General features: G+C 40.8%; 1 protein-coding gene across 1 annotated transcript in view; it reads right to left on the bottom strand.

Moving 5' to 3' along the window:
- Positions 1–2,111: 2,111 nt before the first annotated feature.
- LOC121645120 (zinc finger protein 397-like) overlaps positions 2,112–22,880 on the bottom strand; it is a 35,828-nt gene continuing 15,059 nt past the window's right edge. Inside the window, exons 4-5 of the mRNA XM_041993513.1 lie at positions 12,489–12,631; positions 2,112–3,657 (exon numbers count right to left, since the gene is read on the bottom strand). Coding sequence (XP_041849447.1) covers positions 2,693–3,657; positions 12,489–12,631 — 1,108 coding nt within the window. The 3' untranslated portion in view covers positions 2,112–2,692. The remainder of the gene's footprint in view (positions 3,658–12,488; positions 12,632–22,880) is intronic.

The raw sequence follows: 22,880 nt of genomic DNA, 5'->3' as shown, positions 1-22,880 counted from the left end.
AAATTTACAAATGATGTGCTCTCTTCCTCAGATCAAAATACAGGTGCCATATTTCTTGATCTCTCTAAAGCTTTTGATCTATTAGACCACTACTTACTACTAAATAAACTCTATTCAGTTGGACTCAGCAGGAATGCTCTTTTACGGTTCAGTGCTTATTTACATAACAGACGTCAATTTGTTGTTTTTAATGATCATCAGTCTGGTCACTGTATTATTAAAAAAGGTGCTCCACAAAGCTTTACATCGGTCCCCTATTATTTTCTATTTTTATTAATGACCTTCCTTAAGTCTGTATCGACTGTCAAACTCATTTGTATGCTGATGACACTGTCATCTATCTGTCAGGCTCAAATATACCTAATTTATAACTAATAATTCAAAACTGGCTAAAAGTAAATTTGCTAAAACTTAACCTTAAAAAAAGCAAGTGCTAGTTGTTGTATCGTGTACTGTCCTTCTTTTATATATAGTGTTACACAGTATGTTTGGTATATTGTAATATTGTTTTGTCTATGTCTTTGTTTCTTTTGGTCCCCCTTGCAAACGAGATGCTACATCTCAAGGGGTTTTCAACAATAAATAAACTGAAATTAATATCAGCTAAAAGAAGTGACTGTGTGCAAAGATGTTTTACACAACCCACCACAAAGGCAGATTAAACTGATAAACCTCTTTGCCCAAACTTTTAAGTGCACCTTCTTTAGCTAAGCTAACGTTAGCCCGGACAATGGGGCTGAGAGATGAGCCGAGCGGAGAACCAACAACTCTCGTCATTTCTAGTACAGAACCACATCTTAGAGAACTAACACTTGTAAAATAAAGAACAGTTTAAATGCTTTGTTTGCTGTTCTTTTCTTCATCGTTGGTCCAACTTCATCTTTATCTGTAACTGTTTACAATATTCATGTTCAATAAAGTTAGAAAAAAAAGTTCAACTTCCGTTAAGCACTGAATAATCAACAACACTCACAAAAAAGAACCGTCGCTGTCGCGGTCACCTTACATCTGGAGTAGACTTAAGACATGGCAGCGTCCTCGTCCTCCATTTATCTGCAGCTGGATGCCTCTCCTTCCACTAGTGACATCTGGACCACATCTGGACTGCATCCGGTCCGTAGCTGAACCATCTCTGGACCGCATCTGGGCCACATCTGGACCGTGTTTGGACCACATCTGGACTAAATCTGGACCTCAACATACTTGCCGTAACCTGAGTCCAGTCCAGCTAGTGACATCTGGTCCATGTGGAACACAACATACTTGCCAGTGCTGTAACTGAGCCAGTAGAGCCAAAGGTGTTGGCTGAAAAAGCTCAAAATTATCCACAATGCATCTTGAAAAGTAGTGAGCATCGATGGTCACTAGACGGGTCAATATAGACTACATTGCGGGCAGAAGCTCAACATGGCGCAAGGAGGCGAAAAAATTGAGCTGCCCGAAATTACCTATAAGCACACAAACAAAGAATAAAATACAACATAAGGAACAAAAATAAAAATATTTACACACAACTTTGGATTGGATTTGGAATGACATCTTGACGCGGGTTGTGGTTGCCGTGGTGATGGCGGTAGTTTGCGGCGACAAAAAAGTAGGCAGCTTCGTGTCCAAATCGCCAAGAGAATGAGTAGCTGCACTATGTAGTGTGCTATATAGTGCAGCCCTATGTAGTAGACGAGGGATTAGGGAGTAGGGTGGACATTCGGACACAGCCTATGTTTCTTCTTCGTTTTTTGCTGGTTGTTGCTATGTTTCACTTTCTTCGTTTTTTGGTGGTTGCTCGCAAATGGTTGCTAAACACACACACAAAAAACTTTCTTTAAAACGTCCACATTTGACAAGAAGCAAGTCTTTTCTTAGTGAGTTTTCATGTGGCCCTTTGAATCACAATTTACAGGAAACATTTTCCACATTTTACAGGAACCAGCTTCTCAGCTGTCTGACTTCTGTTGAGGCCCTTAAATCATCATTTAGATCAGGGGTGTCAAACTCAAACACACAGTGGGCCAAAATTAAGAAAAAAGGAACAAGTTGAGGGCCGCCCGATTCAAAATTTAAAACTCATTTTAATGACTTTTTTACATTTCTAAAGAGGACCTTGAGTACCATGGAAGTACGTCTGCAATGCTCGAACATTTGTGTGTGTGATAGCCAAAGTGTCTAATACGACAACCAATATGAAACTAGATGAGTAATTTTACTGCTACTACTCAAACTCAAAAACATTTCTTCTCAGTTTTCCTGAAAAACTTCTAAAAACTCTGGAGCCTAAAGGGTTAATACCTCTTCTACTTCTGGAGTCTTTGTTTCCAGATGCTTGTATTTGTGGTGGTGCTTCATTTCAAGGTGTCTTCTTACGTTGTATTCCTTCATTCCAGCCTCTCTGTCTCCACACAGAAGACACACAGCTTTGTCCTTTACATCCACAAACATATTCTCTGTTTACAAAGTCCACTTTTCCTTTATCCATTTTCTGGGGAGAGGGGTTGTTGCCAAAGGTGAGCAGCTCCGTCAGGTTTCTGGAGAATCGGTGAGGTACGCGCTCACGGGCCTTGATTGTAAGCGTACTGGCAGTGCATTGTGGGACTTGTAGTATTATGGTGGTACAGGTGCTGTATCAGCAGGCCAGCTCTAATAGTGAGTAGATATGATCATGCAGGCCAAAGATAGTTCATTCACAGCCCGTGATTTAGATTGAATCTTTTCCACATATAGAAGGTGGCTGTTGACATTCTCTGTTAGTGATCATGTGGAACTTTAAATCATCATTTTGTTTGAAACATTCTCCACATGTTGGACAAGAATACGGCCTCGAAGCTGTGTGAATTCTCATGTGGTTCACCAAAGTACTCTTGTGCCTGAAACATTTTCCACATGTTTGACATGAATATGGCTTCTCAGCTGTGTGAATTCTCATGTGGCGCACTAAATATTGAGCTTGATTGAAACATTTTCCACATGTTTGACAAGAATACGGCTTCTCGGCTGTGTGAATTTTCATGTGGCGCACTAAATATTGAGGTTGATTGAAACATTTTCCACATGTTTGACAAGAATACGGCTTCTCATCTGTGTGAATTTTCATGTGGCGTAACAAATAATGATTTTGACTGAAACATTTCCCACATGTTTGACAAGAGTACGGTCTCTCTTCTGTGTGAGTTCTTACATGAACAGTTAACTTACTTTTCGTGTTAAACTGTTTCCCACAGAACTTGCAGGAATGTTGTTTCTCATCTCTTTCATTACAATGACTTTCTAACAGAAAGGACTCTCCTATGTTCTCATTTGTCTCCGTTAGACAGCGCTTTTCTGGCTGTGTATCTGCACACGTTTTTGTTCCTGAGTCTTCAACCGTGCTTTCCTCTAAAGGTGAATGTTGGTCTGCAGGAGGACTGTAAGAGGGAATATGGTCCCTGTTTGGTTCTGGATCACTGTGACCATCTTCCTCATGAGCAGCCGGTATTGAAAACTGATCAGTTTCATCCTTCAGCCAAAGCTGCTCTTCCTCATGACTGCTGAGGAGTTCCTCCTCTTCCTCTTTAATACGAGCAGACTCTGGTTGCTCCTGGTCCAGGTTTGAGTTCTGGTTGCACAGCTGCTGGTCATCTTGAAGAGCTTCATCCACCTTGTAGACATATTGATGTGGAACCTCTGGAGGGATAAAGGGACAAATGAAAAACATGAAGAAAGATTTTAGTTTAGGTTAATTACTAGGGTTCCTAAAAAAGAAAAAATAGGACTTAATATTTATATTATTACTTATTTAACCATTACAAGCTTCACTGAGACTAAAAATCTCTTTTCCAAGAGTGGCTCGGGCATCTGGTCAGTATGGCTGGACGATTATGACCAAAATAATAATCACGATTATTTTGATCAATATTGTAATCACGATTATTAATCACGATTATTCACCGTGTTTGGAAAAACAGGTGTTTTTATTTAATTGTAGACAAACTATTTAGGGAACCAACTTCGGAGTAAATGAACGATATCCCAGAGAGATTCTGGACCGACGGAGAGTCCTGTTTCCCATCAGGAAGAAATCCATCACTGAAGGCGCTCGCGCTGTCATCGCGGTGGATAAATTATTTATTAATGGACAGCTGTACCGCGACCCGGACATCACTCCGTGGCTCTACTGACTTGGTATGTGCTTTAATTTTCCTCTTTTCTCACTTGATCATGTTATATCCTTAAAACTGCCATAAAAGATAATTTAGTTAACAGTAAATCCACTGCCCGACTCCACTACACTGCTCTCAGCACAGATGCGTTTTTTAAATTACTTTTTTCCTTTGGCACTGTCTCTCTTTTCACTCTTTACACTTCTTCTCTCCGACCCTTTAACGGTTAACGGTAACACTTGTCATTATATTATATACACATCAGCACTTTTCATGATTCACAGGAACACACACAGAACAGCACAAGCGCACATACATCCCTGTCACAACCAGCTGGCAGACACACATGTACGCAGAGAAGCAGTGGGATGCACGCACACACACTTCAGTAATATGCATATAGCCTCATGTCTGTGGTTGGTTCATGAACGAACTCACATTTGTCACTTGGAATGTGCGTGGAGCTGGCACAAGGGAAAAGAGGTTAAATATTTTTAATCGTTTGCAAGAAATGAAAGCAGATATAATATTACTCCAAGAGACTCATTTATCAAACTCAACAATAGATCTTCTCTCAACAACCCAGTTTCCACACGTGTATTCAGCTTGTTATAATTCTAGGCAGAGAGGAGTAGCAACTCTTATTAATAGAAGGTTAAATTTTGACATAGATAATACAATCATAGATCCAGAAGGCAGATTTATAATAGTTACATTATCTATTAAAAATGTTAAGTTATGTATCGCAAATATATCTGGTCCAAATGTAGATGATCCTCCTTCTTTCACTCCCTCTTCACCTCTATGGTCACTCAGATAACACACTAATTATAGGAGGTGATTTTAACATTATACTGGACAAACAAAGTACCACAGGAGCTCACCGAGTCTGGAAATCCTCAGAAACTGTAAAACAGTACATGAAGGATTTTGGTCTCTGTGATGCTTGGCGCTCTCACCATCCCACACTAAGAGAATACACCTTCTTCTCTTCAGTTCACCATTCCTATTCTAGATTAGGACCGAATTGAATAGCCCTGGTTTAGTGGGTATCATTGAAAACAGGTAGTTTACTTTTAGATAGAACCATCATTTTAACTGTGGCAACCCTCCCCATGAGTGATATGGGTAAGCGCCTCCACCGTGAGAGATCATCCTCTATTGCTTTAAGTAGCTGGACACAATTTAGCTTTGTTAGTTCTGATAACCTGGGGGAAATGTTTATGCCTAGATATCTAATGTTTCCAGACTGTATTGTAGTGTTGGGTATGTTTTGTAGGTCACAGTTGATGGGCATAATAATAGTCTTAGACCAGTTAATAGAGTATTCAGATATTGATGAGAATGTGTTAATAAGTGTGATTGTCTGGGGGAGAGACGTCGGTGAGTTCTGGAGAAAAAGTAATACATCATCAGCATAAAGACTTATCTTATGTTCTATATTTTTGGCATGGATTCCTTTTATCTCTTTATTTTGTCTTATGGCAGCAGCTAGGGGTTCAATAAAAATAGCAAAGAGTGATGGAGAAAGCGGGCAGCCCTGTCTGGTGCCTCTCTGCAAACAGAAGCTTGGAGAAGTTTGATCATTGGTCTTCACACATGCATTTGGGTTGTTATATAATATTTTTATCCAATCTATGAAAGATGACCCAAACCCAAATTTGTTTAACGTTGCAAATAAAAATTTCCAGTTTACTCGGTCAAATGCTTTTTCTGCGTCTAAAGAAATGACTGTGGATTCCAGATTATGTAGAGTAGAATAATCTATGATGTTAATTAATCTACGCATGTTAGTAGAGGAAAGTCTACCTCTAATAAAGCCTGTTTGGTCAGGATGTATTATTAGAGGGGTTATTTTTTCTATTCTTCTGGCCAAAGCTTTGCTAATTATTTTGAGATCTACATTTATTAATAAAATTGGACGGTAACTGGATGGAAGTGTCGGGTCTTTACCTGGTTTTAATAGTAGAGTAATATTGGCTAGGTTCATATTTGAAGGTATTTTTTGTTTTTCCTTTATTTCTAATATCATATTGTAGAAAGTGGGTGCCAACGTTGTCCAGAATTCTTTGTAGAATTCTGCTGGGTAACCATCTGGACCTGGAGCTTTATTGTTGGACATATGCTGGAGAGCTTCATGGAGTTCGCCGACTGAAAGGGGGGAATCCAAGACCATTTTATTTTCATGTTTTAATTGTGGAAGATTGATGTTACTAAGAAATTTAAGAAAATATTGTCATCTGTTGTAGTTAGTTGTGATGTATATAATGTTTTATAGAATTCTTTGAAAGTGTTATTTATCTTGTCAGGGTGGTGGCTGATGTTTCCTTCTGGATCTCTGACAGAGGAGATGGTTGTTTTCTCCTTATTTGTTTTTAACTGATTAGCCAGGAACCTTCCAGATTTGTTGCCATGCTCAAAATTCTCCAAGTGAAGTCTTTGCACCAAGAACTGCGTCTTTTTATCTATTATTTCATTAAATTCAAGTTTAGCTTTTCTTATAGCATTTAGTGTGTGTTCTTCTGGGGAGACATGGTAAGCTCCTCTAAGGATTTAATTCTGAGTTCTAACTCTGAAATTCTCAAAGTTTCCTTCTTTTTCTTATGAGAAGAAAAGGAAATAATTTTCCCTCTCATTACTGCTTTTCCTGCTTCCCAAAGAACACTTGCTGAAGTTTCTGGCAAGTCGTTATTTTCTAGATATAAGGACCATTCTCTTTTAAAGTAGCTGATAAACTCAGGATCTAAGTAATGACGTATTAAATCTCCAGTTTCTAGTTGCTGGTTTATTGCTCTTACTTCTCAGAGTGAATGATACTGGTGAGTGATCACTAATGCTAATAGGATGGATTCTGATTTCTGACATGTCATTCATCAGCGAGCTGCTAGTTAAGAAATAATCTAAAATTAATTAGTCATTGTTCAGAACTTGATTGGCTGTTAGATCCATTTCATTTGAGTCAGGTGTGTTGAAGCAGGGATACATGGAAAACCTGATGGATTGCGGCCCTCGTAGGACCGAATTCTGTCTTGAGTCTATGTGCTTTTACTCGTTGTAACATGCGTTTCTCCGTACTAACTACATTGTCCTTCTGGACTATGCTACTCGGATTTGTCCTGCACACACAGCCAGAGGCTGTCAGACCTGCCTGCAAGCCCCCACCTGGACCTGCTATAGTGCTGCGCTATGGGAGTACAATGGACTTTACCCTACAGCCTACAGATGTCTCATCCTTCTGGACCACGATATCTCTCGGACTTCCTACCACTCAGGAATTTTATCTTATTCCGACCTTTTTATCCATGTTGCTGCAGCAGATCTCTGACTCTAACTCTCTGTTCGCGGTTATGCCTTCAGTAAAGGTTAAACAACGACTTTCCCTCGGTGCTAACATCTGGCGCTTGTTAATTATTCTCATGCTTTTTATCTCTGGGAATGTTCACCCAAATCCTGGTCCTGGTATAGATAGTCCTACTGCTACTTCACAACTGTTATTCAGAGACTTCTGTAACCGCAAATCCTTGGGGTTTTTACATGTAAATATCTGCAGCCTGCTAAATCCAAAGCATTTTGATCATTTAAAAACACTGTTACATACTGCTAATCCTGATGTTTTAGCTGTTTCCGAGTCCTGGTTAAAAAAAAGTGTCACTGATCAGGACATATTTATACCAGGATATAATGTATTTCGTAAAGACAGAGCCACTAGGGGCGGTGGTGTAGCCATGTATATTAAAGATCATTTGCAATGTGCTGTTGTTCTATCTAAGTCTGTCCCCAAACAGTTTGAGTTGCTGATATTAAAGCTTAGACTTTCAGCCAGTTTTGTTCTCACTGTTGCTGTCTGCTACAGAGCACCTTCCGCACCAGCTTCTGCACTCTCAGCCATTAGTCAGCTCCTTGTACCATTCACAACCTCTGAGTTTGTTCTTTTGGGTGATCTAAACTGGGATATGGTTAACCCTCCTGACATAGTTTTGCAGCAATTTGATGCTCTAAATCTTACTCAATTAATATCTGAGCCCACCAGACCAAATCTAAAATCTCCCTCATCTTCCACGCTGATTGACCTCATTCTCACCAACACCCCATCTAACTATCAGTCTGGTGTTTTCAGCCAAATAAGCGATCACTGTGCTATTGCCTGTGTACGCATTGGCTGTTCAGTCAAAAGACCCCCAGTCATTGTAACCAAGCGCTCTCTCAAGAATCTTAACATGCAAGCCTTTCTTCAGGATGTTGAGGCGGTGACCTGGGATAGAGTTGGCTCTGCTCCCTCCCTGGATGAGGCATGGTGTTTTTTCAAAAATACATTCAGTCTAATTGTCAATAAACATGCTCCTTTGAGAAAATGCAGAATTAAGAATCGTTATAGCCCCTGGTTTTCCCATGATCTGGCTGAACTTATCCATCATAAGAACACCCTTTGGCGGAAAGCCCGCTCCACACAATCCCCGGCGGACTGGCTTGCCTTTCGGCAACTCAGGAACAAAACAACACAGGCCAGACAGCACTAGACTCCAAGCAGGTCTGCTTAGCCACCTTTATTGACCTTGCCAAGGCATTTGATTCAGTTGACCATAAGATCCTTCTACAAAGGCTCTCCAATATTGGTCTGTCCATCTCCTGTTGTGACTGGTTCTCCAGCTTCCTTTCTAACCGTGCCCAGTTGGTGAAAGCAGAAAATATCATGTCAGAACCACTCATTACTTCCAAAGGTGTGCCTCAAGGGTCTATTTTGGGCCCCACCCTTTTCTCCATTTACATCAATGACATAGATAAAGCTGCTGGCAGCTCTCGGATCCACCTGTATGCCGATGACACCATTCTGTATTGAGTCGGCCCCTCCCCACAAACTGCTGCAGCTGTTCATCAACTCAGTCTCACTTCAGTAGAGCAGTCCTTCCACAACCTCCACCTTCGCCTCAACTCCAGTAAAACAAAGTGCATCCTTTTTAGTCGGAAAACTGGCGCTGACACCCTACCAATACTCACCTGCCTAGACGGCACGGCTTTGGATTATGTCAATTCCTATAAGTACCTGGGCATCTGGCTGGATTCATCTCTGTCATTCGTCACCCACATAAATAATCTCCAAGCCAAAATAAAAGCCAGACTAGCGTTTCTTTTCCGTAATAAAGCCTCTTTCACTCACGCAACCAAATGCACTTTAGTCAAATTGACTTTACTCCCAATTTTTGACTATGGCGACATCATTTATAATATGGCATCAAGCGCAGCCCTTAAAAAATTAGACACTCTCTACCACTCAGCCATACGCTTTGCCACAAACACCCCTTTCCACACCCACCACTGTGATCTCTATAAATTGGTGGGCTGGCCCTCCCTTCACACTTGGCGACTCCATCATTGGTTTCTTTTTATTTACAAGCCAATTTTACACAAGACACCTTTCTATCTCTCATCTCTTCTCCACCTCGCTCACAGCACTTATCACACCAGGTCAACCGAATTTATTAAGCTCATCATTCCCAAAACCGCCACTGTTTTTGGCCGTAACGCCTTCCACTTTGCCGCTGCAAATGACTGGAATACACTGCAGAACACTCTCAAACTTCCAGCTCTGATATCTGTTTCTCTGTTTAGACAGAGACTTCAACAGATTATTGTAGATACTTGTTCCTGCTGACGATGCTGACTCTCCCTTAGATACAAACATTTCTCCACTACTTTTTCTCTCACATAGATCCGTCTTATATACTGTGTTCTACTCCCTTTCCCCCTTTCATTTTTATATATTTGTACTTACTCTGCGCTTTTTTAATTTGTATTGTATTGTTGCATTGTGGTCCTGTGTATGCACAGTTGTATGTTTGTATGTATGTACGTTATTTATTCCTGCTGGGGCCTCTTGGCCAGGTCATGTTTGTAAATGAGAACTGGTTCTCAAACATTTTTTTACCTGGTTAAATAAAGGTTAAATAAAATAAAATTAACATCCTTTGTCCTGTATAATGAGTTCTATGCAGAATTTTGATTTGTATTAGTTGCATATTTGAATTTTTAGTCATTTTAAAGGTGTTTAAACATATTTGTGACCATTTATCTTTATTAAAGTTACTGGATAAGTCACCCTCCCATTTTGAAGTTGGAAGACAGATTGAGTCTTCTAGTTTAGATAATAGTCTATATGTTTTGATAATAGCTTTGGGGCATTGAGATTCATGAATTCTGCCACCCTATTAGGTAGCTGTAAGTTTAATTGATTAATGGTATATTTTTTACATATAATCGATTTAAGCTGCTGATATTCTAAAAATGTTTTGCTACTGATTCCATATTGTGAAGTGAGAATATTAAATGATAAGAAGTTTCCATTTTCTATTATATGTTCTAACTGTTTTATTCCTTTATTTTTCCATTGAGTAAAATTGATAAGCTTTTTGTTTTGCAGGTTGAGCTGATGAATGGCAGGTCAGAGATAAACACATCCTCACACAATGCTTGCTCTACATCTAACCATGATTCATCCAGACTGCTAGGTTTAAGCCATTTGGAGATATACTGCAGCTTGTTAGCTAAGAAAACATGATTAAAGTCGGGTAGCTCCAATCCGCCTCTATCTTTAGTCTGTTGTAAAGTTTTTAGACTGATACGTGATGGCTTGTTTTTCCATAAAAATTTAGATATATGTGAGTCCAGTGACTAAAACCAACTGGAGGATGGTTTAGTGCAGGGCTATTCAATTCGGTCCTACGAGGGCCGCAATCCATCAGGATTTCCATGTATCCCTGCTTCAACACACCTGACTCAAATTAAATGGATCTAACAGCCAATCAAGTTCTGAACAATGACTAATTAATTTGAGTCAGGTGTGTTGAAGCAGGGATACATGGAAAACCTGCTGGGTTGCGGCCCTCGTAGGACCGAATTGAATAGCCCTGGTTTAGTGGGTATCATTGAAAACAGGTAGTTTACTTTAGATAGAACCATCATTTTAACTGTGGCAACCCTCCCCATGAGTGATATGGGTAAGCGCCTCCACCGTGAGAGATCATCCTCTATTGTTTTAAGTAGCTGGACATAATTTAGCTTTGTTAGTTCTGATAATCTGGGGGAAACGTTTATGCCTAGATATCTAATGTTTCCAGACTGTATTGTAGTGTTGGGTATGTTTTGTAGGTCACAGTTGATGGGCATAATAATAGTCTTAGACCACTTTAATATTATTAAGCGTAATTCTTTTTTTAATTACGAGTCTGCAACATGTCACAACACTTTTAACTTTTTAAATGTTTATGTCGACACTCCTCATTAATAAACATTACTATCTGACAGGAAGCCAGCGCGGGATCCTCCAGCAGCAGTTATGTACGTTTCATATTCAGCCTGGTCATGAAACGGAGGCGATCATCTCCTGCTCTGAATGCTGCTCTACTGCGTGAGGAACAAGCCTCTTCTGAGTGCTTCTGGACGGGGGAGGGGTCGGTGCAGCCCCCCTCCTCATTGAAGAGTAAACTATACGCTCTTTCACGTCAGTCTACAAAAATCCAGAAAAAGTCGCTGGATTTGTCGCTAGTCGTTTTTTAAGAAATGGTTAGAGGTGAATGAAAACTTGCTAAATACAGTGATGAAGTCGCTACGTTGGCGATAGAGCTGCAACAAATAACTATTCTGATGGTCGATTAGTCACCGACTATTAAAACGACTAGTCGACCAATCGGATTATGTATCTCATGATTATTATAAATGGATCTTATTTCACTTTCAGCTTTGAAATCTTGCATGAGGTTGTTATGTAAGTCCGACGTTCCTCCTCTTTAAGTATTCGAGCATTGCAGACGTACTTGCGTCGTACACAAGGTCCACTTTACAAACCTCACATGTATTTAATTTATTTTATAAGTTTAACGTGAAGTTGTTCCAGACTTTTGACGTCCTCGGCCACCGTTTTGCTCCCTAGTCCACGCCATATTTTTCCTCTGGCGGACTTTATTGCACATGTGCAACTCTCAGCAGGGATAAAAAAAGAAGACGATGTCTCACTCTGTAGTTTCTTTTTCTTTTGCAGACAATAGTCGACGGCTAAATTCATTGACGACTATTTTTACTGTCGACAACGTCGACTAATCGTTGCAGCCCTAGTTGGCAGCACTGAGTACAACCAGCTGCCGGCTGTTAAAGGGGTGTGTTACTGCGCCCTTGTTATTTAGGCAGCTTAATGAAGCTTTGGCCTTGCGTTTGCCTCCTGGTGGTTGGCAGACTACAGGGTGAGAATGTACGTGATCAGGGATGCAGCAGAGACGCACTTTGAATGTAAATATCGTTGACGATCAGGTGAATTTAATTGTGGCCAAAATCTGATTAATTGTGCAGCCCTGCTAGTCAGGATACCTCCAGGACGCCTCCCTGATGAGGTGTTCGGGCATGTCCCATCTGGAGGAGGCCGCGGGGAAGACCCAGGACATGCTGGACGGACGACATCTCTCGGCTGGCCTGGGAACGCCTCGGGATTCCCCTGGATGAGCTGTTGAAATTTCACAGTTTCATCCTTCAGCCAAAGCTGCTCTTCCTCCTGACTGCTGAGGAGTTCCTCCTCTTCCTCTTTAATACGAGCAGACTCTGGTTGCTCCTGGTCCAGGTTTGAGTTCTGGTTGCACAGCTGCTGGTCATCTTGAAGAGCTTCATCCACCTTGTAGACATATTGATGTGGAACCTCTGGAGGGATAAAGGGACAAATGAAAAACATGAAGAAAGATTTTAGTTTAGGTTAATTACTAGGGTTCCTAAAAAAGAAAAAATAGGACTTAATATTTATATTATTACTTATTTAACCATTACAAGCTTCACTGAGACTAAAAATCTCTTTTCAAAGAGTTTAACAGCACAGTTAAAATGTACAAACACACAAACACACATTCAAACTGAGTTTATAAAACACATTTAAAGTAAATGAAAAACCAATTAAAATCCTCAAATGAAGCAGAACATCTACAAACACATGTAACTGCCTCCAAATCATCATGAAAGCCCTTTTTCCAATGTGGAAGAAATTTGACTTATTATGCTCTATATATAATATTATAATCACACCTATAATTACTTCCTTTACTATATTCATTTACACTTTTTACATTGTACATTTTTACTCTTCATGCTTTTATTCTCTTTTAAGGTTTCTTCTCTTCATGTACAAGCTCTGTTAAAAGTTCACTACGAGGGTAAGATGACCTTCATCTGGTCCTTCCTCAGACCCTTAGACTGGTTCTGGTGGAGACACTATGTGAGGTTGTTTGACGCCAGCTCTTGGAGTTGTGTGTCCACCCAAGGTCTTCAGGAAGGAGGATTCTTTCTACAGAAATGTACAACTATTGTTTTTCCTCTTGTCTCCCCAGAGTCTCTCTCCACTTCTCGCGGGTCGGGACAACCACTCTCATTACTTGCAGGTAATTCTGTATTAAAAACTTCTCCTGTAATAAACTTTTTTATACTTTTACTCGTTCCAGACTCTTGGTAATTTTTCTCAGTTTGGGGACTGTGGGTAGTGACCGAAAGAACAAGATCGCGAGTACAAGCGGCTGAAATGAGTTTTCTCCGCAGGGTGGCCGGACTCTCCCTTAGAGATAGGGTGAGAAGCTCGGTGGTCCGGGAGGGGCTCAGAGTAGAGCTGCTGCTCCTCCACATCCAGAGGAACCAGATGAGGTGGCTCGGGCATCTGGTTAGGATGCTTCCTGGACGCCTCCCTGGTGAGGTGTTCCAGGCACGTCCCACCGGAAAGAGGCCCCGAGGAAGACCCAGGACACGCTGGACAGACTATCTCTCGGCTGGCCTGGGAACGCCTCAGGATTCCCCTGGATGAGCTGATGAATGTGCCGGGGAGAGGGAAGTCTGGGTTTCCCTGCTGAGGCAGCTGCCCCCGCGACCCGACCCCGGATAAGGATGGATGGAGGAACGGATGGATGGGCTGGGTTTGACAAACCAATTTTATTATTTTAATTATTAAAATAAAATAAATCCAACATCGATTCATAAAACTTTGAGATCAATTTTTCATACGTCCTCATTTCTGTTAACGTGACTTTTGCCTGACTTACCGAGACTCAGCGAGATCTTAGCATATATACACACAACTGGTTTCCTCCGTCGCCTCCATCCAATCAGCTTCTCTTCCCGAGATTAAGTGTGACATTCAGATGTTTTTATTCACCAGTGTGGATTACATTCATCTGTAAAGTCTTTTTCAGGGTATTACTGCTCACATTAGCAACTAACGCTACGACTCTCATATTAGCAGCTAATGCTAACGCCCACTGTCACTTCCAGCAACAGGAAGTGATGTCACAACCCACGTAGTTTAAAATAAATCCCACATGGTCATTTAAAGTCACATTTCCTCTAGAACAAGTTTACACTTCATCCTTTTATCAAACAGTAAACAGTCTGATGCTATTTATCTGGTTTCCATGACGGCATGTCATAGCTGCTCTCTGTGTCCACAGCAGTTAAAACACACACACACACACACACACACACACACACACACACACACACACACACACACACACACACACACACACACACAGGTTTCTGTCAGAGGACAGAGTGCACGTGTCTGAAAACACGTCAACCAGCTGAAAATCAGACAGAAATGATGGAAGAAGGAAGCATCTTGCTGCAGTGAGGAGCAGATGGAGGATTTCTCCTGCTCCAGTTTTACACCCATAGTGTCACGGTCGTCATGGCAACTCACACAGCTGATCAAGCTGAAACTACGTCACTGTAGGAATTTCTGAATGGTATTACGGATTTAAATGGATCCAGTGTTCTTTGTAGGTTTAATTAACAGCACGTTATGTGAGATTTGAACTTAAAGAATAATTAGAGCGACTCCGCTGAATGAAACGCTTCATCAGGACTTTTAAAAAGTTTCACTTGTTTCTCTGAGTTTTTTTTCCATCACAGAGTTTCTGGCTGTGAATCTGGGGAAACGCTGTTTTGTTCTGGTAGTTCAGAAACGAATGAAGATGTGTTAAATCAGATTATTACAGTAATCTGATTACTCCCAGATAACTGATTGACAAGTAGATGCACTCAGTGTTTAATATATTAAAAAGTTAACTGAGATCATCTTTAATATTGAAGAAAAACAGGTGGTGTTACATAATCAGGTATAAATGAATCGATATCAAATCAGATTTAATCGAAATTGAATTGAAATAGGTTGTTGTGAATGGAATTGATTCAGGAAATTAGTGACGACATCCAGTCCTGATATATACGTGTGAGCAGGACGGCAGGACCTGGGCCGGCATTGAAAGCCTCGATCGGTTCTGCTGTCCGACCTGTTGTGTGCATGCGTGGTGTCGGAACAGCTCTAGTATGTTGATGCTAGCAAGCCACGTTCCGTCCCACAACTTTGGCTCGCTGACCCGGCATTTAAAGACCGGCTTTAGCCGGTCATGGGGAACGATCGGGAAGCTTTTTGTAAAGTGTGCAGGAAAACCAATAATGTGACCTGGAACGGTGTCACAGCGATCATATCACATGGTTTTTGGTGCAACTGCAAACAACCACCTGGTTTGTTGCTGTACTGTTCCATCTCCCATCAGCCCAAACATAAAAGCTACTGGTTATTCCAGCCTTGGACATACAGGGTCTATATGGGATTTCCTGCTACCACAGAGAAAATACCAGTTCATTTTATGTGCTGTGTTAAAGTGACAGGTGGATATTTCAGTACTGCTGCTGCTCAGCTAAACTAGTCTGTACACGTAGGCTACCGTCCACATCTGTCCACATCTGTCCTGGTCCAGCTCAGAAACAGCTGTAAACTGGGCCAATGAGGAACATTTTCTTAGTCCAGGTTAAAGCTGATGAGGAGACTTTGTGACTTCATCAGTGTGTTTATCTGGCTGGAAATCTGCTTGTTGGCTTATTTTACTGCATGAAATCTTTGGTGGGTCCTGCTGGACCAAACAGACCTCCACAGGTGGGCTGCTGCATGGAAAAGTTTAATATGTTTAATATGCCTTAAATTGTAATGTTTTATTTTAGGATTAAAACACTGCTCTTTTAAAATAATGCAAAACATAAAAGAACCAGTCTTTTGAACGACTCTTTGAAGCGTCGACTCCCGAATGAACGACTCGTTTCAAAGAGCCATAAGTCCCATCACTACAAAACACACTCATTTTAAATGGGAACATCATCTTCCCCAAATAAAGATGAAAATGAAGCTTTTTTTCCTGAAAGGACCAAATTATCAGTCAGTTTTAGGTATTTACCCAGTAAGAACATGTGAAGTTCACTTACTTACCCGGTAACTGCAGCTAGTTCAAATGGGTAAATACGAGGAAACTACTGTTCAACAGCTTCATAATTACTCTGGATTTACCCATGAAGTTCTTAGTAGCAGCAACACATGACGGTAACTACAGAAACATGTCAGTAAAAACGTAGAAAGAAAGAAGTGTTGAAGTACAGTGAAAAGCTTCTATTATTTCCTGCTAACTACGTCCCTGCAAATATCTGCATTGGGGTGGTAGAGATGTGAAACGTCTGCAACCAGCCCACAGTGGCATCTCAGCGTCTCTCTTAGTGTTTCTGCCTGAAACTGCAGCTGCAGCATCATTTTCCTCTCAGTCTAAAACTAAATGCTGCCACGTGGACTACAGATGGGAATTAGTGAGAACGCTGGAATCTGCTACAGAGCATCTTTACCTTGTGGATCAGGTTTTCTACATGGTCCCTGACAAATAAAGCAAATAAATCTAAACTAAATGTACCGTAGAGCTCTGATCAGGATCCTCCATGAGTCCATGTGTTAGTTCATTCAGACCATCCCAGTGTTTCATACCTGTTCTGATTAACTTTATCTGTGGATTCCAGGTGATATCCAGCAGCCTGCGCTGACGATCGATCTCTTCTTCGTACTGGACGATGGCTTTTTCAAACTCTGTGAATATTTCTTCAGCAGCAGCAGTTAGTCGCTCGCTGATAAACTCTCTCAGATGCTGAACTGAAGACATTGTTGCTGAAACACTGAAATATTCAGCTGAGAGACGACAACACAACCGTCTTCCTGCTCCGTCCTCACACGAGGAAAGCTAACGATGCTGTTAGCGGCTTGTTTACTTCCGGTTGGTGTCACACTGGGAAGTTCCGGCAGCAGAAGAGGAAGTCAACCTTTTATTCCGCTTTGTATTTGAAATATTACTTACTTAAATGTACTTACTTAAATATAATTTAACTTCTAAATGTACCGTAGTACTTACCTAAATATAATTTAATTATATACACCAATGACGTCAGAAACTAATGTTTAACCCTTTATAGGGATTTAATCTTTGTCCAATTACAAGACGTTTGAGAGCTAATCTGAATGTATAAATAAAATCTAAAAGCACTCAGAGACCACAGACCTCCACCAAGCCATTGTAATGTGTTCCCAGTGATTTTAGACATTAGTTTTGAGCCAGAATCTGGTGAAATTATCCCTACCTCTCCATAGTAAGGAATCATTTAAAGAAAATCCTGGATCCTGATCCAAATCACCCCTAAAATCTAATCCTTTGTTTCTTTTCTGTTTATCAGATTTCCAGGAAATTTTATCAAAATCTGTCCATTTTTTTAGTTATGTTCCTAACAGATAAAGCAACACTGCTGAAAACATGACCTCTACTTTGGTGGAGGTAATAATTTAAAGTGATTATGGTTTTCTCTCAGCTTTTTTCAGACACCTGCAGGATGACACACTTTCTCCTCTCCAGGCTGTAGAGCTCTGTGGTAATCAGTCTTTATGTCAGACTGGTTTGAGCTGACAGAAATGCTGCACTAACTCAGATAAAACTAGAACTGTGCTGAGCAGAAAAGCAGCTCAGGTTCATGAGTCTCCTCCTACTGTTTGACTGCAGCTGTGAACATCTGACCAAACACAAAACCTCTCACAGATAATTCATCCTGAACTCCAGGTCCACCATTTCTCCTCTGGAAACATGGAAACACTGGCTGTGATTTGCTTCTTTTCAGCTCTCGTAGGTACGTATGTTTGTAAGAAGAAAACCTGGAAAACAACCAGGTTAAAAACTACAGATAGAGTTTGGATTCTCATTGAAGTGAAATCTGACTTTAGATCAGAGCTGGAAATAAAACATGTGGTCTGATCAGCAGGTAACAGCCTGGAAGATGATATAACTCCCAGCAGAGCTGAAGTGTTTTCATCAGAGGGTCACAGAGAAACTCTGTCCTGTAACTACTCAGTTGCAGCTGAGAACCTGCAGTGGTATCGACAGGATCCTGGATCAGGTCCTCAGTTCCTTCTCCTCCAAACACCAGGACCACAGGTGGATATGTAAATAAAAAACTCAATAAATGCAAAAAAAAGGTAAAAATTAAGCACCGGAGGCTGGAGAAAGTCCTGCATTAACAAAACCCAACAACCTGTACACAAAGGAAACATAACACATGGCAACAAAAGATTATAAGTCCAAAACAATCAAAGATGCAAACAAAACCAAACCGTGCAAGTCCATAAAAACAGGCTGTAGCAGGGATGATCCAGCAGGAGCCCAGCTGTGCGCTTGGTTCAGCCAGGCAGAGTCCAGCAGGGAGAGTGTGTCCAAACAGCAGGTGCTTAGAAATAAACCCCGACAGGACAGCAGAGCATTCCAGGACGCCGGAGCAGGATCTGGCTCACAGCGTCCAGCCAACCTATACGTCTACAAATAAAAACTTAGATGAGTTACATATTAGAACCAGATAAAACTCTGGGTTAGATGTCCTACCCGTGAATGAAGCCTCCCCTGCCTGAAGGAGGAAGGGAAACGCAGCCAGACACCCGATGCAGGGAAAAGGCAACCTGGCCCGATGCCAAGACACTGCAGCAGCTGAGAGGGGAAGGGACAGTCCACCTAACAAGACAGAGCCAATACAGGCTGCCCCAACCACGGCGGGTAAACTGCCACACTGCAGACAAAGTTAAGCAGCTGTCACCCAAAAGACAGGAAACCATTGCTAAACCCAGGTAACACTGATGACACTTACGGTGGATCCGCCATCAAGATTCTCCTGGCAAGACCAGCCACGTCCACTGCCAACCAACCCCCAGAAGGGAAGCACCAGACTGGAATCAGACGGGACTGCAGCAGCGATGCTGGGAATGTGTGGAAGTTACGTCACATCAAGTCACCTCCATCTCTACAGAACATCTAACATGCTGAAGGTTTTCAGTACAAACTTATGAACACATGAATATTCAGTGAAACATAACCTCCATACAGGAATATTCTAGCATACAGGGATTCCACAACATGAGAGTTAAACAGGGAAAAATAACACTACACTTGTGGAAACTTATTTTAGGAAAGTTGAAACAACATAAATAGACCTTTATTGTCATTAAACATAATGAAATTGGAAGTGCTAAAAACCAGATGATGTCCTGGATGAGTTTTGTCCTAAATTATATCTCGCGCTTTCTTGAGGCACCGAGAGGTGTACAGTTCATCCAAGAAGGCAGAGGGCAGCGATGGTTTTCTGGGCAGTGGTGAGGACCTTCTGGAGCCATTTTCTCTGTGCTGCTGTGCAGCTGCAAACCAAACACACAGACAGTACGTCAGCACAGACTCTACAGAGCAGTGGTAGAAAGACAAAAGCAGCTTTTGTGGCAGCTGGTTCTTCTTCTTCTTTGTTATTATTATTATACTTTTTTTTATTATTATTATTTTTTTAGCAAAGCTGAAGTTAAAAGATGAACATAGTTGTTAAAACCCCAGAAACTGCATAACTTCAGAACATTTGATCCACTTTAGTTCCTTCCTCCATCAGGTCCTCCTGCAGCTCTTTGTCAGTTTTACAGCTGCTGTTTTCAATCTGATTCTCCTTGTTGCTGATTCTTTCAGCTCCAGGAAGCTTTGAAAACTAAATCATATATTTAACATGAAGAGAGTTTGACTGAGAACAACTATCAGATCAGAAACTTCCAGAGTTTTCTCTTCCTTTAGGTGTCAGCTGTGAACAGCTCACTGAGGCTCTGCTGGAAGGCTTTTTCCTCCCTGTTGAAGTGAACCTTTTCCTCCACAAGAGGCCACATGATGAAGTAGGCGGGGCTCTACTTCTGCACTGTGTTCAAGCTTTCTGTCAATAAGAAGAGCTGCTGTGAAGAGAACAATTGTCAGACTGAATGTTGAACATCAGCTAGTTTCTCCTGCTGATTGAAACCTTGTTGTACAGATGGAACATTGGCTGTGGATTATTCTGGCTGCTCTTTTCTTTGGTAAGATAGAAACTCAACATGTTTCCTCTTCAAACACTTGAACACATTACTGAGCTGTACATGAAGAGCTTTTAATGTTCATTCTACAGAAAATCACAGCACATCATTTCTGCTGCCATTTGTTACCTTGTAAAAACACCTTCTATGCTTCAAAGTGACAATGATGAGTGGAAATGACATCTATTCTACATGGAATAGAACTCTTTAAAGCTGCTCATTCTTCTCCTTTAATCAATCATCTTTATTGATTCATCTCTTCCTCTGCATGTTCTGTTCTTCCTCAGAGTGTAAAGGAGAAGACACAGTGACCCAGCCAAGAGAAGATGTTACTGCTGCTGAAGGAGACCATGTTACACTCAGCTGTACTTTTACTACCAGTGACACATATCAAAGATTATTCTGGTACAAACAAGAAGTAAAAAGTTTCCCAAAGTATATGCTGAAACGTTACTCAACATCAAGAGAAAATGATCAAGAGTTCAGCAAAGACAGATTTGATGCTGAGATCAGAGACAAATCATCAGTTCCTCTGAAGATCCAGAAGCTTCATGTGACTGACTCTGCTGTGTACTACTGTGCTCTGCAGCCCACAGTGACAGGAAACAGCAAAACTCTGTACAAAAACCTTTGGAGCAAAGACAACGCAATACTCCACAACGTCCACTAGAGGGCCTCGCACGCTGTTAAAGCTCTGATTGTTGAGTCATTGGACTGATGACAAAGACAAGAGAGAAATGAAGCAGTAAAGATCAGAGACAGAGACAGAGCTGCTGTGGAAGCAGGAAACAATCTGATTGGTTGAGCTGAACTGAAAACATCATGGCCCCGCCCACTGAACTTCAGCTCATCCAATGACATTATTTCTTCCTCATTCTACTGCAGTGGAAGAACATTGTTCATCTGCTGTGTGTCTGGCTTTAAGAACTCCAAAGACATGTTGCTTTACCTCTTTTTGCTTCTATCTCACATTCTAGGTGAGTTTAAGAACAGGGATTAAAGTTTGCTTGAAGCTGCTGCATTAACCACATATACAGACTGCATTTCACTACTTTTCTGCTTTCTTTGCTCTGATAGAATGAAAATCATCTTTGGATCATCTTGTAAATTGAACTGACAGAGTTCTACAGTTGATTTAGTTGTGAATGTCCACAGAGTAACACTGTACAGGAGACATTTTCCACTGTCTTCTCCTCTCAGCCTCATGGACAATGTTAGTCTGATGGCTTCATTTTCTCTACTTTTTCCAGGACTAAAAGCTGCAGACACAATCTCTCCTGATCAAGATGAAGTCAGTGGAAGAGAAGGACGACCTCTCAAACTCACATGTAGATATCAGACTGATGCTAGTTATCCTCTCCTCCACTGGTTCAAACATCATTCTGACCTTCAGGCTCCTCAGTTCATATTGTGGAAACAACATGGCTCCACATATGAACACATTCCTGATCAGCGATATTCCTCAGAAACATCGTCTACAACAACCAGCCTGACCATCAGCGAGCTAACCCTGGCAGACACAGCTCTCTACTACTGTGCTCTAGAAACACAGTGATACAAAGTGTAGAAGAGGCTGTACAAAAACCTGAACACAGATATCTGACTACTCTTCAAAGAGGAGGGAAGTAGTATTCAGACCACAGCTTCATATCAGATGAATTCTGCTCATTCCTGTTTTATCAGAGTCTCTGTGGTTCCAGCTGCAAACACTAATTATTCTAATAGAAAAACTCACCAACAATGTGCTTCATAGAGCTTTGGAAAGAATAGAAAATGTTTTAAAATGTGTTATAGAGAAGATAAAATGAAGAAAACCAAGCAGAGGTTGCAGAGCGCTGAAAAGCAGAGTTTATATTTCCACTTAAACAAATCAAATCTCAAACCTATAAGGTTTTATAGACAATGATGCAGAGTGAATCAGCAGTGTTAGGAGAGTAGAGTAAGACAGACGTCACCATTTACCCAAAATATAACCACATATATACAAATATATATATATTTCTATATACATACATGTTATGGGCCAGATGTAATTCAGGACCTTGTTCTACATTTCTGGTGTATTGATCTTCCCTTGACGCAAAGTCAAGGTCAACACACCAGCACATGATCATAGTGGCAGCATAAAGAACTTAACCCACACTTCTTTTTTAATGATCAACTTTTTATTCTGTTCCATCTCCAACTTTTCCACAATGTTTATTTATTTATCTCGGCATAGTGAAAGTAAATAAAACATATTACAGTAAGGTAAAAAAAAAAAAAAACAAAGACCGAAAGGGTGTAGGCTGAAGCTAGTAGCAAAAAAAAAAAAAAAGAACATAATAAAAAATGTATAATTTTGAATATTGACTGACCTTGCTAACATTACCTGGACCAGATTTCAGTTGATGCCCTACGTCACAGATGCATGGGAATTCTTCCATTCTGAAGTGAAAGTCATTGATAAACATGCTTCTTTCTAAACTATTCATGTTAAAGGAAGACATCTTCCATGGGTTCGTTCTGATTTAATT

This window comes from Melanotaenia boesemani, chromosome 8 (genome assembly GCF_017639745.1).
Source record: "Melanotaenia boesemani isolate fMelBoe1 chromosome 8, fMelBoe1.pri, whole genome shotgun sequence".
In the NCBI taxonomy this organism is placed as follows: domain Eukaryota; kingdom Metazoa; phylum Chordata; class Actinopteri; order Atheriniformes; family Melanotaeniidae; genus Melanotaenia; species Melanotaenia boesemani.
Note: the sequence above shows the minus strand (reverse complement) of the source record. Positions and strands in the feature narration are given on the sequence as shown.